The sequence below is a fragment of the Nannospalax galili genome, unplaced genomic scaffold, assembly GCF_000622305.1.
Source record: "Nannospalax galili isolate Female #2095 unplaced genomic scaffold, S.galili_v1.0 scaffold957, whole genome shotgun sequence".
Lineage (NCBI taxonomy): Eukaryota > Metazoa > Chordata > Mammalia > Rodentia > Spalacidae > Nannospalax > Nannospalax galili.
Window position 1 is genome coordinate 142,453 of NW_008340047.1, and position 14,052 is coordinate 156,504.

The window sequence follows — 14,052 nt, forward strand, 5'->3', positions numbered from 1 at the left end:
CCGAACCCGGCCGGCCGCTCGGCCTCGGGGCTGGCGGGGAGGCCCAGCCCCTGTCGCACGTGTCGCCGGCCTCCCCAGCCCGGCCGGCCGGGCCCGCCCCCGGTGTTGCACCCTTGGGGAAAAGTGTAGGGTCGGGGGACCAGAGGCTGAGCGAGCCGGGGAGCTACCCTTCTCCCCGCACTTTGGGGTTTATCTCGGGGTGGGAAGTCAACAGCTGTCCTCCGGAGCTATTAATTAGCCCGGCTTCTTAGTTTTCTGAAATGAGGCTGGGTGGGAGGAACATATTTGAAAAGATGCAGATTCTCAAAAGGCTGTGGCTCCCTAAAGCGAGTGAAATGGGAGGCAGTTGCTGTGGGGCCGCAGGCGGGAGTGGGGGTGGGGGTGGGGTCACCCTGGTACCGCCAGGGTGGGGTGCTAGATTGGTCCAGAGGGCCGCTAGCTACCCCATCTCCCCAGGTTAGAAGGGATCAATTAGGTTAGAAGCTCTGCGGAGTGAAGGGAGCCAAGCTTGTGTTGTAGCTTTCATTTAGGGAATGAGTTGTGGCATGATGTATGGATACTTCCAAGTGCTTGATTAATGGAAGCGGCTGGGCGGGTGTAGTGGACATAGGCTTGCTTAATCCCAAATCCTGGCATTTATGTGTGTCTCTTGCCTTTCACAGTAATCAAGATGATTACCAACTGGTTCGAAAACTTGGTCGGGGCAAGTATAGTGAAGTATTTGAGGCCATTAACATCACCAACAATGAGAGGGTGGTTGTAAAAATTCTCAAGGTGAGTGTCCTATGAGTGGCATGTAACATTTTCCCCCACAGGACAAAAGAACATAAAGTGCTCAGTTTATGTATGTTCTGGAGGGAAGCCCTCCACTTCTCCTAACCCCTTTTCCTGTGAACTTTGTAGGAAATGTGCAGATTGGTCTCAAACCTGCCTTTGGTAGATCTGGAATATTTAAAGTAAATTCTGTGCTCCCCAAACAAAACTTTTGAAAGGGCTCTATTTGGTACAGAATTAATAGGTATGCCCAAGGGAGAAAAGTATTTGAATGGAGATTCTGTCAGTATAGGCTCCTTGAGCATTGTGCCAAAAACTGGAGTCACTTCAGAGATAAATTTGAAACCTAGAATGCAGGGAAACTCCCCCAGTGGATAATCACATTTCCTTTGGCAGAAACATTTCAGGTGGGATGGATGTAGTGAGCCATTTGTGCTGGGAAGCCTTTATTTTTTATCAGCTAGTAAAAACGAAATTTGGAGTAATAGAAGAGTAGGTTTCTACACACTGAAATAACTGCAACAGAACTGTCTAATGTCTGGTGTAGCCCTCTCAAGTTGATAATGTCATGGGTTTTGTTATCACTCACGTGAAGACATGATCTTAATGGGCATGAAGAGTTAGCCAAGTTTCCCTTCAGGTGATTGTAGCTTTAATACTGTTATACAGGGTGTACTACAAAGTAATCCTTGGAATCTGAGTGGTTCCTCATATTGTTAGATCATTGAGTGTTTATACATGTCATTTAGTGACAGACTAAACACTGGAGAGTTATAATAACTTTGAGATGTATGTAATTTTCCCCCTGGCCTGATGGAAGGTCTATGGAATAAGAAAGTGGAATGGAAAAGCTATCCTTGTGTGCTAGGACAGCTCTATGGATAGTCCCCATTTAATATGTAGTGACAGACTTAGCTTTCTATGAGTCATCCAGTGCTGTTGCTCCTTACCATCCTAGCCTAGTGATAAAGGAGCAGCATTGCCGTGGAGAGGGACAGGTGATATTGCCTCTGCTGTCCAAGACACTGGGATGAGATGTAAGGAACCATGTTGAAGATGGAGCTCCACTAAATAGAAGTTGTGCCTGGAAGATCTAGAGCTATGTGGGTTTTTTGTTTGTTTTTAAGCAAAAATAGCGAAATGTTTCCTTCAAGGAAGTTGCTGGAGGAAAACATACAATTCTTTTATGTATGTGAGCATAAATGCTTTTAATAGAAGCTGCTTCAGATCTTAAGTAACATATAAACTATAGTTGGGAATATCCACATTCCATTGCTGTACATTCAGAGGAATGGATTGCCAGGTCTAAAGCAGTTCCAGAGAAATGCCTAAATTTTTGTGCAATCATGTTCTTAGAATATGTGCAGTTTCCTGTGATGAGTTTTTTGAATGCAGTAGGTCTCAGGTGTATGTGTGAGTGCCAGTGTGTTCATTTAGGAAACATCGGATGGCTTCTCAGTCATTCTTGGGAAAACTTCATAGGGTTAGTTGCCTGACTGTTTTTCCTCTGCTCTAAAGAGTCTCGGCGTATATTTAAGAGAGCCCACTATGGAAGCTGCTACAGATGATTTTTGTAAACAGTAGTCCTAGGCACAGAGAAAAGTGCCTGACATCTTTAGGTTGAACTGACCCTTCAGAACTCTTCTTCTCTTTCTTCATGTCTCTGGCTGCTCGTTTTAGCATTGAATTGTAGGATTGAACATAGTAAGTTCCAGGTTTCTGGGATGAGACTTGGGAGGCCCTGTTGATGCTCTAGTTAATGGAGTGTTTGTTTCTTTTTGACATGGTTTCTTTTCACAGTGCAGCCTGAACCACCATGCTTCAACTGGTGAAAACTATACCAGTTGTTTTTCAAAACCCTGTGGCATTTCTTTGCAGGTTTTATTCCTTTGGAAGGATACAGTAAGAAACCACTAATGATATTATTGTGGTTTTGTTAATATAATGGATTAAAAGTACTATTTTTCAAAAAGATCAAAGTCTTTATCCAAAGTTATGTTCTTTTATTCAAATAAGTTAAAGTTAAGACTATACCTACCTCCTATTGTGATATTTGTTCATGGGAAATTAAGCCCTTAACAGTACCAGCTGCTGAATTTGGAGGAATCTAGGAAAGGCTGCCTTTCCAGACAAGCTTACTGTATTTCATTTGGAGCTTGAGACACAAGGCTCTTGCACTCGACATTTCATATCAGTCTTTTCCCTTTTGTCAGAATAGCTGGATGCTGAGTGATGGAGGACTTTTATTTCATTTACATATAAGATTTCTAAATATTTTATTGGTCAGAATATATTGAGATTCTTGAGACTTTACAAATTTGAAAGCTGGTAAGGGAAAGTTTTATGGCTTATCCTGAGGTGACATTCTGAGCTCAAATCCTAAAACTTTCTAATCAGTAGAGAGATTGTGTTTTCTTTTTCTCTTTTTTTATTTTTTTGATTTTATTTTTTTTTGTCTTTTTGAGACAGGGTCTCCCTGTAGCCCCAGCTGGCCTGGAACTCGCTATGTAGACCAGGCTGGCCTTGAACTCACAGAGATCTGCCTGCCTCTGCCTCCCGAGTGCTGGGATTAAAGATGTGCGCCACCACGCCCGGCTTTTTTTTGATGTTTTTAAGACATGGTCTTTCTGTTGCACCAGCTGGCCTGGAACCCACTATGTACACCAGGTTCACACTTGAACTCACAGAGATCTGTCTGTCTCTGCCTCCCAAGTGCTGGGATTAAAGGTGCGCACCACCACGCCTGGCCCATCTTTTTTTCTTTTTCATCAGAAATTATTTCTAGGAAAAGGGTGAAATGGTAAAAAAGGTTATACAACAGAACAGAACACTACTTCTGTGTCAAAATTTCATCTTTTGATTCTGAGCAGTCAGTTCCTGAGATCCTTCAGAGTTCTTTTCAGAAAACTGTATGGAGAAGTAAGAGTACTGTGACTATGGGTCTCGGCACTTCCTGGGGCTCTTGAGAGCTTCCAAATTAAACAGCTATTTCTTGAGGGGCTGGAGAGATGGCTCAGCGGTTAAGAGCACCAACTGCTCTTGCAGAGGACCCGGGTTTGATTCCCAGCACCCACGTGGCAGCTATGAACCATCCTTAACTCCAGTTCCGGGGAAATCCAAAGTCTTCTGACTTCTGTGGCATTGCATGATACGGGTGCATTCACATACATGCAGGCAATACACTCATACATATAAAATAAAAATAATAAAATAAAATATTTTTTTAATGCTGTTTCTTGAGTAGTTGTCAAGAGCAATACTTTCTTTAAAAACAACCAGTGTGCCAGGCATGATGGCGCACGCCTGTAGCCCCAGCACTTGGGAGGCAGGGGCAGGCAGATCTCTGTGAGTTCAAGGCCAGCCTGGTCTACGTAGTGAATTCCAGGCCAGCTGAGGCTATAGGGAGACCCTGTCTCAAAAAGACCAAAAAAAAACCCAAAAAACTGTTTTGAACTAGTGCTACAGTGACTTAGAAGTTCCCATGTAAGGGTTACTGCTGATAAAATTACTTAATATTATAAACAACTTGGCTACCCATTCCCCCCTCCTTTTGAAATTAATTCTTGAGTTAAAACAATGGTGCTATTAAAATCTGTTTTATAACATGTTAGCACATTTGTAGGGTTTTTTGGTCTTACTGTGGCGGTGTTGGCTAGGGTTGTAGTAGAGCATTTGTCTAGCAAGCGTGAGGTCCTAGGTCCAGTCCATAGCACCTCTCTCCTAAACTTGGCTACCCATTCCCCCCTCCTTTTGAAATTAATTCTTGAGTTAAAACAATGGTGCTATTAAAATCTGTTTTATAACATGTTAGCACATTTGTAGGGTTTTTTGGTTTTAATGTGGTGGTGTTGGCTAGGGTTGTAGTAGAGCATTTGTCTAGCAAGCGTGAGGTCCTAGGTCCAGTCCATAGCACCTCTCTCCTAAAAAAACAAAATTCAGGTTCTCAGGAGGAAGATTAGCATTGATTAACTCTTGATTAGTTACAGCTTGGTCAGCTGTCTTTGTATTATGTCAAAATGGTGGTGTCTTCATGCCGAAGAAGTGTTTTCTGTTCTCTGAGAGTGGGCCTCTTACTCTTTGATAAGGCATATGTACCAAGACATACGGCAGCACAGTAGTGGTTATGTTTTTTGTGAATTCTAGTTTTAGCAAATGTCTCGTGATATAAGTATAGTTAACACGGTATTAAAAGTATTAGTAACATTAAAAGTACTATAGATGTTAGGAATTTGATGTGAACTGGCCAGTGCTATTTGTAATGTTGATGTTATAGTGTTACATGTGAAGAGTATGGTTACCCTGTGTCAAACAGAATCACAGAATGTGGTCCCTTAGACTCCACTAGAACCCAGTCCTTTCTGCAGGTGAAGCAGCACCCAGAGGATACAATTTGCTTTAGTAACAGAGTGAGTACTGGCCCTGGCACAGGACTCTGCGTATCTTCGACTCTGGGTAGATGTGAGGGGCATGGCACATGTGTTGGATGTTTGACTTCTTTTTAATTCATCTTTTTTATTATTTTTATTTTTGTGTGTATGAGTGTATTGCCTGCATGTGTGTAAGTGCACCCATGTCATGCAATACCCTCGGAGGTCAGAAGAGAGTGTTGGGTCCTCTGGAACTGGAGTTATATACGGTTGTTAGCCACCATGTGGGTGCTGGGAATCAAACCCGGCTCCTTTGCAGGAGCAGTCAGTGCTCTTAACCACTGAGCCATCTCTCCAGCCCTAAATTAATTTTTTTGTGTCTGAGTGTTTTGCCTGCATATTTGTAAATGCACATCATGCATACAGTGCCTGCAGAGGCCACAAGAGGGCATCACATTCCCTGGACCAGGTTAATAGCTACCATGTGAGTGCTGGGAACCAAGCCTGGGTCCTGGAAGAGCAGCCAGTGCTTAACTGCTGAGCTCTCTCTCCAGCCCCTTGACTTCTTAATATACTGAATTGTACTGGAAGAATTAAAGAACGTTCATTGGAAATTACTTCAGGTAATTTTTGAAGTTAATTTCCTGAAGGGAAGAGCTTGATTTTGGTGGTTGCAGGTGGGTGTTGGGGTAGATACAGACCCAGAGGATTTAAGGTAGGGCTTTCTGTGTGTCCCCATCAGCACATTTACTGTACATGGGGCACTCTGCTTTACTCTCTTGCTTTGAAGCCTTGGCAGTCTTCTGTGGGCTTTTTGTTTGTTTATTTGTTTTGTTTTAATTTTTTTCCTTATTACATTTATATTGGTGGGTGAGGGACATGTGCCATGGTACACATGTAGAAGTTCAAGGATGACCACGTGTGTCCCAGGGATTAAGCTCAAGTCTTCAGGTTTGATGTAAGCACCTTTGCCCACTGAGTCAGTGTGTTTAGACCCTTTCAATCAATATGATGCTCCCAAGTCTCATATAATCACTTGCCAGATTTGAGATGTATGGTTTTATCCCTTTAATATATTAGAGTTAATTTGAGAACGAACTGTGTGTGAAAGGAATATCTTGGTAGAGAGTACCTATTCTTATATGGGGAGCAAGTTTCCATGTGGTATTTAGAATCTAATTTCCAGATCTGCCACTTCATAATCTAAGTGGTATGCTGTAAGGTGTGCTTAAAGAGGGCAGAAGGCTTGAGTTCTAGTTCTTCTAGAGTCTTCATTCATAACTTTTGACTGTTTTCTCATCTGTGAAATAGGATCATATGAAATACAGATAGATGGGTAGGTAGCTGATAGTATTTTCATAATCCCTAGTGCCTTTCTTTCCAGAGTGTGCCTAGGAAGCAGCTGCTAGAATTCAAATGTCAAGTCCAATACTTAGCTCTATGACATTGAACGGTTATTTAAATTCTCTGTGTCCTGGATAAAATTGCAGGAATTCACTTCAGAGGATTAAATATGCTTAGTAAGCCTAGCATTGAGAGAGCAGTACAAGATAGTTGTAATAACACTGATACAGTTGGACCTAAGTGAACAATTTTGGAAGCAGAACCAATAGTCCAAAAGGTGGTAGTAACATTCACTTGGTAAGATTAAAAGGCTCTGGCTCTGTGCTTTGCCTTTTCCTCCTCTTTATTGTGTATAATACATAGAACTCTTACCTGTTATCACTATTTTTAAGCATTTAGTTCCATGGCATTAAATACATATTATTAAATTCATAATTCTGTGGAACCATTACCACCATCCAACTACATAGCTCTTTTCATCTTGTAAAACTGAAACCAAACCCATTAAATAATAGCTCCCCAATCCTCCCTCTCCCCAGTTCCTGCACCATTCATGGTTTTGACTAGTCCCAGTATCTCATAGAAGTGAAATCACAAAGCATTTGTCTTATATCTGGCTTACCTGACTTAACAGGATGCCTATAAATTCACCCATGCATATGCCACAATTTCCTTTTTCCTGGGGCCTGTAATCCCTGCACTTTGGGCCCTGAGACAAAAAGATTGCCTTGAGTTTCAGGGAAATTTGGGTTACAGAGTGAGACCCTATTTCAAAAACTTTAAAAAAAAGGAAAGAATTTCTTTTTAAGGATAAGTAATGCTCTGTTGTGTATGTATTGCACATTTTGCCTGTTCATTCATCCATCAGTAGACATAGATCACCCACATGTTAGTGTCATGAATAGAGCTGCTTTGAACTTGAATATATAAAGACTTCTTTGACACCCTTCCTTGCTCTTGGGTATATGTTTAGCGGTCAATTGGTGGTTCATCTGGTAATTGATCTATTTATAGATGGCGTCTCCATACATTGCCCAGCTGACTCAATCTCATGATTTCTCCTGCCTCGGTCTCCTGAGTGCTAGAATTGCAGGCCTGTGCCACCATGCTTGGCTGTTTTTATTTTTTTGAGAAACTGCATGGTGACTGTCCCACTTTACATTGCTAGAACAGTGTGTGAGGGTTCTTGTTTCTCTGTGTCCTCATCAACACTTGTGTGGTTTTAGTTTTCTGTGTTGTATTTCTTTTGTTGCGTGCTTTTTTAAAATTTTTATTATTTTTAAAAATTATTTGTATGCATCTGTCTGTGTATGTGTACATGAGTGCAGATACCCTCAAAGGTGTCAGATCCCCCAGGCAGGAGCTGGAGTTACAGGTGACTGTGAGCCACTGACATAGGTGCTAGGAATAGAACTCAGGTCTTCTGCAAGAGCAGGGAGTACTCTGAACTGCCAAGCCATCTCTTCAGCCCCTTTTTTTGTTTTGTTTTGTTTGAGACAGCATTTCCCTGTAACCCAGCTGGCCTGGAACTTGCTATGTAGGCTGGCCTGGATCTCACAGAGATCGGCATTTGTCCACCTTTCCTCTGCTGTCATACTGGGATTGAAGGCGTGCACCCCCATGCCCAGCCTTTCTATTCCTTTTTTGTTTTATTTTATGTGTATGAGTGTAATGCCTGCATGTATGCAAGTGCACCCGTGTTATGAGATGCCCACAGAGGACAGAAGAGGGCATCAGGTCCCCTGGAACTAGTGTTCCAAACAGTTGCTAGCTGCTATGTGGATGCTGGGATTTGAACCTGGGTCTTCTGTAAGAGCAGCCAGTGTTCTTAATTGCTGAGCCCTCCATTTTATTTCTGAGGCAGATTCTCACCAGCTGATCTTGAACTTATGATTCTCCTGCCTCTCCACCTCCTGAGTGCTAGGATTAGAGGTTTGTACCACCACAGTAGCTTCTTTTCTTTTTCTTTTAAATAAGCTAGCCTGATGGGTATGAGATAGAATCTTGTCATTTTAATTTTATACCTTGCCTTTTACATTAAAACTTTTTTCTTAGCTGGATGTAGTGGCACACGCCTTTAATCCCAGCACTTGGGAGGCAGAGGCAGGCAGATCTCTCTGAGTTCGAGGCCAACCTGGTCTACATAGTGAGTTCCAGGACAGCTGGGACTACAGGGAGACCTTGTCTCAAAAAGACTGAAAACAAAAATTTTTTTTCTTTAGCCCTGAGAATAATTCCCCTCAAGGAATTGATAGTGATAGAAGAAAAGTGAATAACATTGTTCAGATAATATTTATATTTAGGTAAAATGCAGTGAGTTTCAAAGATGTAGGAGAGTAAAATAATAAATGTCAGCCAGGCTAAGCCTTTTTCTCTCCTCCATCACCATTCCTGGCAACCGTTGCTGACTTTGATTCTTCATTGCAAGTGATGAAATTAGTCTCTTAATGGGGGCAGTCATTGATTTGATAGAATAAAAGTAACCCCAAATTTGGAAGTTCGGGGCACACCTTTAATCCCAGAGAGAGGGAAAGAGCTCTGGGTAAAGAGGATAGATTGTTGATTTTGTCAGCTTTTTTTTTCTATGTGGCCTGTCACTAAATTTATGTTTTGTTTTAAATTTTTAGATGTTGGTAAGTAGGGAAGGAGGAGAAAGATCTTTACTCTTGGGTTGCTTTGAACAAAGGTCTCCCAGATAACTAGAGCTTACCATCATGGAGGTAGAAGACTTCTAAACAGATATTTTTCCCTTTCATTTTCTGAGCTCATGCATTGAAATTTTTAAATGTTAAATATTCTTTTTTTAAAAAAATATTTTATTTATTATTTTTATTTTTATTTTATGTGTATGCATGTATTGCCTGCATGTAGGTAAGTGCACCCATGTCATGCAATGCCCATGGAGGACAGAAGAGGCCATTGGATCCCCTGAAACTGGAGTTACAGAAAGTTGTCAGCTGCCGTGTGGGTGCTGGGATTTGAACCTGGGTCTTCTGCAAGAACATCCAGTGTTCTTAACCGCTGAGCCATCTCTCCAGCCCAGTGTTAAATACATTCTTATAGTCAAAACATTTTTTAAATGATTTTTCTTCCCTTTAACTATTTTCTTACTCTAAGAGGTAGCATATTGCCTGTAACACCAACGCTCTGGCAACTGAGGCAGGACAGCAAGTTTAGCCTTTTTGCTACTTTATTAGACTTTGAGTAAAACTTTTGGGGTGGTATTTGTTTGGCAAAGAGCTAAACAAGTTCAGTTTGAATCTGGAACCAGATGAATTAAATATATAAGCCTGGTCTAGAGAGAAGCTTAGCAGTTAAAAGTACTGGCTTCTTGCAGAGGACCTGGGTTTGATTCCCAGCACCCACATGGCAGCTAACAGCCTCCTATGAATCTGTTTCCAGTGACCTCCAAGGGCGTTGCACGACATGGATGCACTTACATACATGCAGGCAATACACTCATACACATAAAATAAAAAATAATAAAATAATAAATACACAGATCTTGGGTGAGACTTCATAGCATGCTGGAGGTAATGTCTGCATTTTGTGTAATTGGTGGTAAGTGAAAGCCAGCTCTGCAGAGGAGAGTCAAAGTAGGCTTATTTCTATAAAGCTCATCCTTTTTTTTTTTTCAATGTAGTAATCCTCCATTGCGAATGTTCTTTTCTTCACCAGTTTCATTTGTAGAATTAAAGTGATCTTTTTCACTCTCCAGGCTCTTTGATGGTGAGCATCTGGAGTCTTCTCCAGGCTCAGAGCAGTACATTGAAGCTGACAGAGCTGCTTGCAGCCTGGTTTCTGGTGCCTTAGGATGCACTCCCTGGGCTTGGGTCACTTTTCCTTTTTGAGAGCATCTTGGTTTCTGTCAGCTTCTGAGAACACTGGCTACTGCGGGGCTCTGCTGTGGCACTTTAGAATTCCCCAGTTGTTCCCAGTCTCTGGTCTGGGTTGTTGTTGAACATCAGAACATGCTTCATTTGCTCTGTGAATTCTGTTTAGACATGCTGAAAGGCACCTCAGTCCCTGGATTGTCCAGGAGCCTCACCCCTGCTTGGCCTGTTGCTGAGGAGCAGGAGAGCAATACAAGGCTCCAGAAAGTGGCAGTGACATAAAAGCAGCTTGTTTACTGGCTTTCCTGGTGAGGGTTGGGGTGCTGTCAGGAACAGGGCTTTCTTAGCTGTACGGGGCTCTGGCTGTAAGCCTTTTCCCTCTGAAGCACTCTCACAGGTCTATGCTCTGGAGGAGTGCAGGACAGCTCCAGAGTTTTCTTACACTGAAAGGCACTGGCACACTGGTGGCATTAGCTGACTTTATACATAGAAGAAAGCTTTTCTCTTTTCTTGGCATAATTGCGGAATCACAGGGGAGTTGCAAGATCCTTCATACATCATTCCCCCAGATTCTTCAAATGTTAGCATTTGCTTTATCCCTCTCTCCTAGTTTTTCTCTTGTATATGTATCACATATATCCACACGCAAGCCACACATATGAGGAGTTGCAGTCATTTCTAAATGCCTTAGTTATTTCCTTTAAAATGGCAATTTCTCATATAGTTCTATAGTGTCAATGTTCAGAAATCAGAATCAACATTAATTCAGTGCTATCAACTAGTCTACAGCCTTTATTCACATTTGCCAGTTTTCTTTATAGTGTTCTTCATTATAAAAGGAAATCTTGGCTCATGCATTATATTAAGTTGTCATATCTTTTTAAATATGGAACAGTCGCTCCATAGGTTTCATGATGTTGGCTTTTTTGAGGCTTGTAGGCTCATTATTATGTATATGCCCTTCCCTGGGTGTTTTGGGTTTTTTAAAATATTTTATTATTTTTATTTTATAGGTATGCGTGTATTACTTGCATATATGTAAGTGACCCGTGTTGTGCAGTGCTTTCAGAGGTCAGAAGAGGGTGTCATCCCTTGGAACTGGAGTTACAGATGGTTGTTAGCCGCCATGTGGGTGCTAAGAACTGAACCCAGGTCCTCTGTGCTCTTAACTGCTGAGCTATTTCACCAGACTCCTTCCCTGCCTATTTTTAAGTCAGATTGTATAGTGCTTGATTTTTTTTTCCCAAGCACTAAGCTTCCTAATTACAAAAAAGAGACTAAAGGAAGTAAGGTTCCTAGAAGAGATGAGGAAGAGGCCCTGCGACCGATTCTCCTTTGCTAGGAACCCTGGCAGAGTAGAGAGGATGTTATGGCAGCTGACTTATAAGCACACAGCTGCATGCACTCCCCAGTAAAGCATTACCATGCTTGATGGTGCCAGTGCTGTTTCCTCCATCTTTCCCTTCCTGTCTTGTGTGTGTGGTATGTGCATCTCCTGGAGGCCAGAGGACTACGTCAGCTGTCTTTTTCTATTACTCTCCACTTCAGTCCCTTAAGATAAGGTCTCTCACTAGGCATGGTGGCATACACCTTTAATCATAGCACTCAGGAGGCAGACAGATCTTTGTGAGATTGAGGCCAACCTGATCTACATAGTGAGTTCCAGGCCAGCTGGGGCTACAGGGAGACCCTGTTTCAAAAAGTCTCTCATTGAACCTAGGCTGCTAGACTGACTGGATAACAAGCCCCAAGCATCCTCCCATCTCCACCCACTAAGGTCTGGTGTTAACAGGCATGGGTGTGGCTAGGCCTGGCCTTTGATATAGGTGCTAGGGATCTGAACTTGGATCCACATGCTTGCACATCTCTTAACGAATTGAGCAATTCCCCCAGCCTGCCTTGTTCTTGTTGAGATGTGTATCTCAGTGACCAAGAGACTATATTTGTTTATTTACATTATTATCTCTGAGCATAAAATTTTTCTTTTACATTCATGTGGTTTATTGTGGGGACAGTGCACTGTGTGGGGAAATCAGAGAACAAAGTGTGGGAATGGGTCTCTTCTTCGACCATGCAGGTTCCAAGGATTAAACTCAGGTTGTCAGGTTTGGTGGCAAGCACTCTTACCTGCTGAGACCCCCACAGGCTTTTTAGAACCTGTTTTATCACTTCATAGCAAGCCCAGTGGCCTCTTTGCCTGTACTCTTATAACAGTGTTTTAGCAATAGACTAGAACTTCTCCTTACTCTGTCTCTTGCCCAATTTGGGAACAAAAGTATAGAAGCGAAGAGGGTGCTGGGCAGTCATATCACCAAATCTCACTTGTGCTGCTGTTAGCTTGGGCAGATAGCTCCTTTGCTGTGGACTCTGCTACTCTTGTGTAAATCTGACTTCCTACTAAGTGAAAACATGAAGGAAATAGGGCTGATAGGTATTGTGTACCAGTTGCTGTTCTGAGTGACTTATAAACATACTTGATTATAACACACTTCAGAACTGCATTTTTTCTTTGAATTTGTAGCCTATTTCGACAGGAAATGATACGTGTAATGGGAGTGTTTCTAAGAAGACTTTCAGTTTTCCATCCTGCAGATTGGTGGCTTAGAAGAGAGCAGAAGTTTGCCTTCATTGTTGGATGAGATCAGTTTTCTCCTTTGCTGATCCCACAGCTCACTCTCTAGGAATGGGATCTGCTGGGAAACATTACTGGCTCTCAGCTGATTTAATTCTAGATATTAAGGAAATGGGAGTGGCAACAGGAAATGGAGCCAACAGCTGGGAAGCAAGTTTGTAATTTGATGTTGGTGAACTGGTTTTTGCCCTGGAAGACAAAATTACATGTAACTCATTGCTAGAGCAGACGTCAGGCCATTTTGCTTCAGTTTTTCCATTTGTCCATGATGTACAGCTGTTCAGAGCTATAACACATTTGGCATTAATCTAGTAAGCATCATTTTATTTTTAAAAAATAACGTGGATGTTCAAATTTTTACTACCCTACATGTAACTAGTTCTAGATCTTATCATATAAGCAATAAACTGTAAATTGTTTAACTTACAAGATTCTTGTGCGTAGGGTCCATTTTAGACCACTTCTCCTCTTCTGATTTAAGCATGGTCTTTAACACAACACAGTGCACATGATAGAGAAGGATGTATGTTGTTGCCTTCATATTCTTTAAAGTTGTATTTATGATACTAACTTCAAAAGGAGTCTCACTTCTGATTACTCTTGTGTATTTAAGCCAGTGAAGAAAAAGAAGATAAAACGAGAGGTTAAGATTCTGGAGAACCTTCGTGGTGGAACAAATATCATTAAGCTGATCGACACTGTAAAGGACCCTGTGGTAGGTGCCTGGTGGCTAGGGAGTGTGCTAGTGGACTGGGGTAGGGTGTTGTTTAACACCCAGGGCCTTCCATGTTGCTTGCTCCATAGTGCATTGATGGCATTGGTTTACCACTGAATGGTTTTGAAAACCAGACAGAAATTGTGGTGACCCAGAGATGATTTAACCCACACATATTTGCTCTATCCCTCCCTTCAGCCCTACTTCTGTCCCATTTTTGAAAGCTTCTATTGCCAGTTTTCATTATTTTACCTCACACTAATAAGCCTAATATTTGAAAGTCTGGATTCACGCAAGGAAATCCTGTGTATCTCCATGTGGACGCTGGCAAAGAGAGCTGAACAGGTCTCAGATCCCCAGCCCTTTGAGGTAGAAGCCTTGCTGTTT

The 14,052-nt window shown here is 42.0% G+C and overlaps 1 protein-coding gene across 1 annotated transcript in view; it reads left to right on the forward strand.

Moving 5' to 3' along the window:
• Positions 1-662: 662 nt before the first annotated feature.
• Csnk2a2 (casein kinase 2 alpha 2) overlaps positions 663-14,052 on the forward strand; it is a gene marked incomplete at its 5' end in the record, with an annotated part of 44,857 nt that continues 31,467 nt past the window's right edge. The window contains 2 exon segments of the mRNA XM_008834862.1: positions 663-774; positions 13,564-13,665. Coding sequence (XP_008833084.1) covers positions 663-774; positions 13,564-13,665 — 214 coding nt within the window.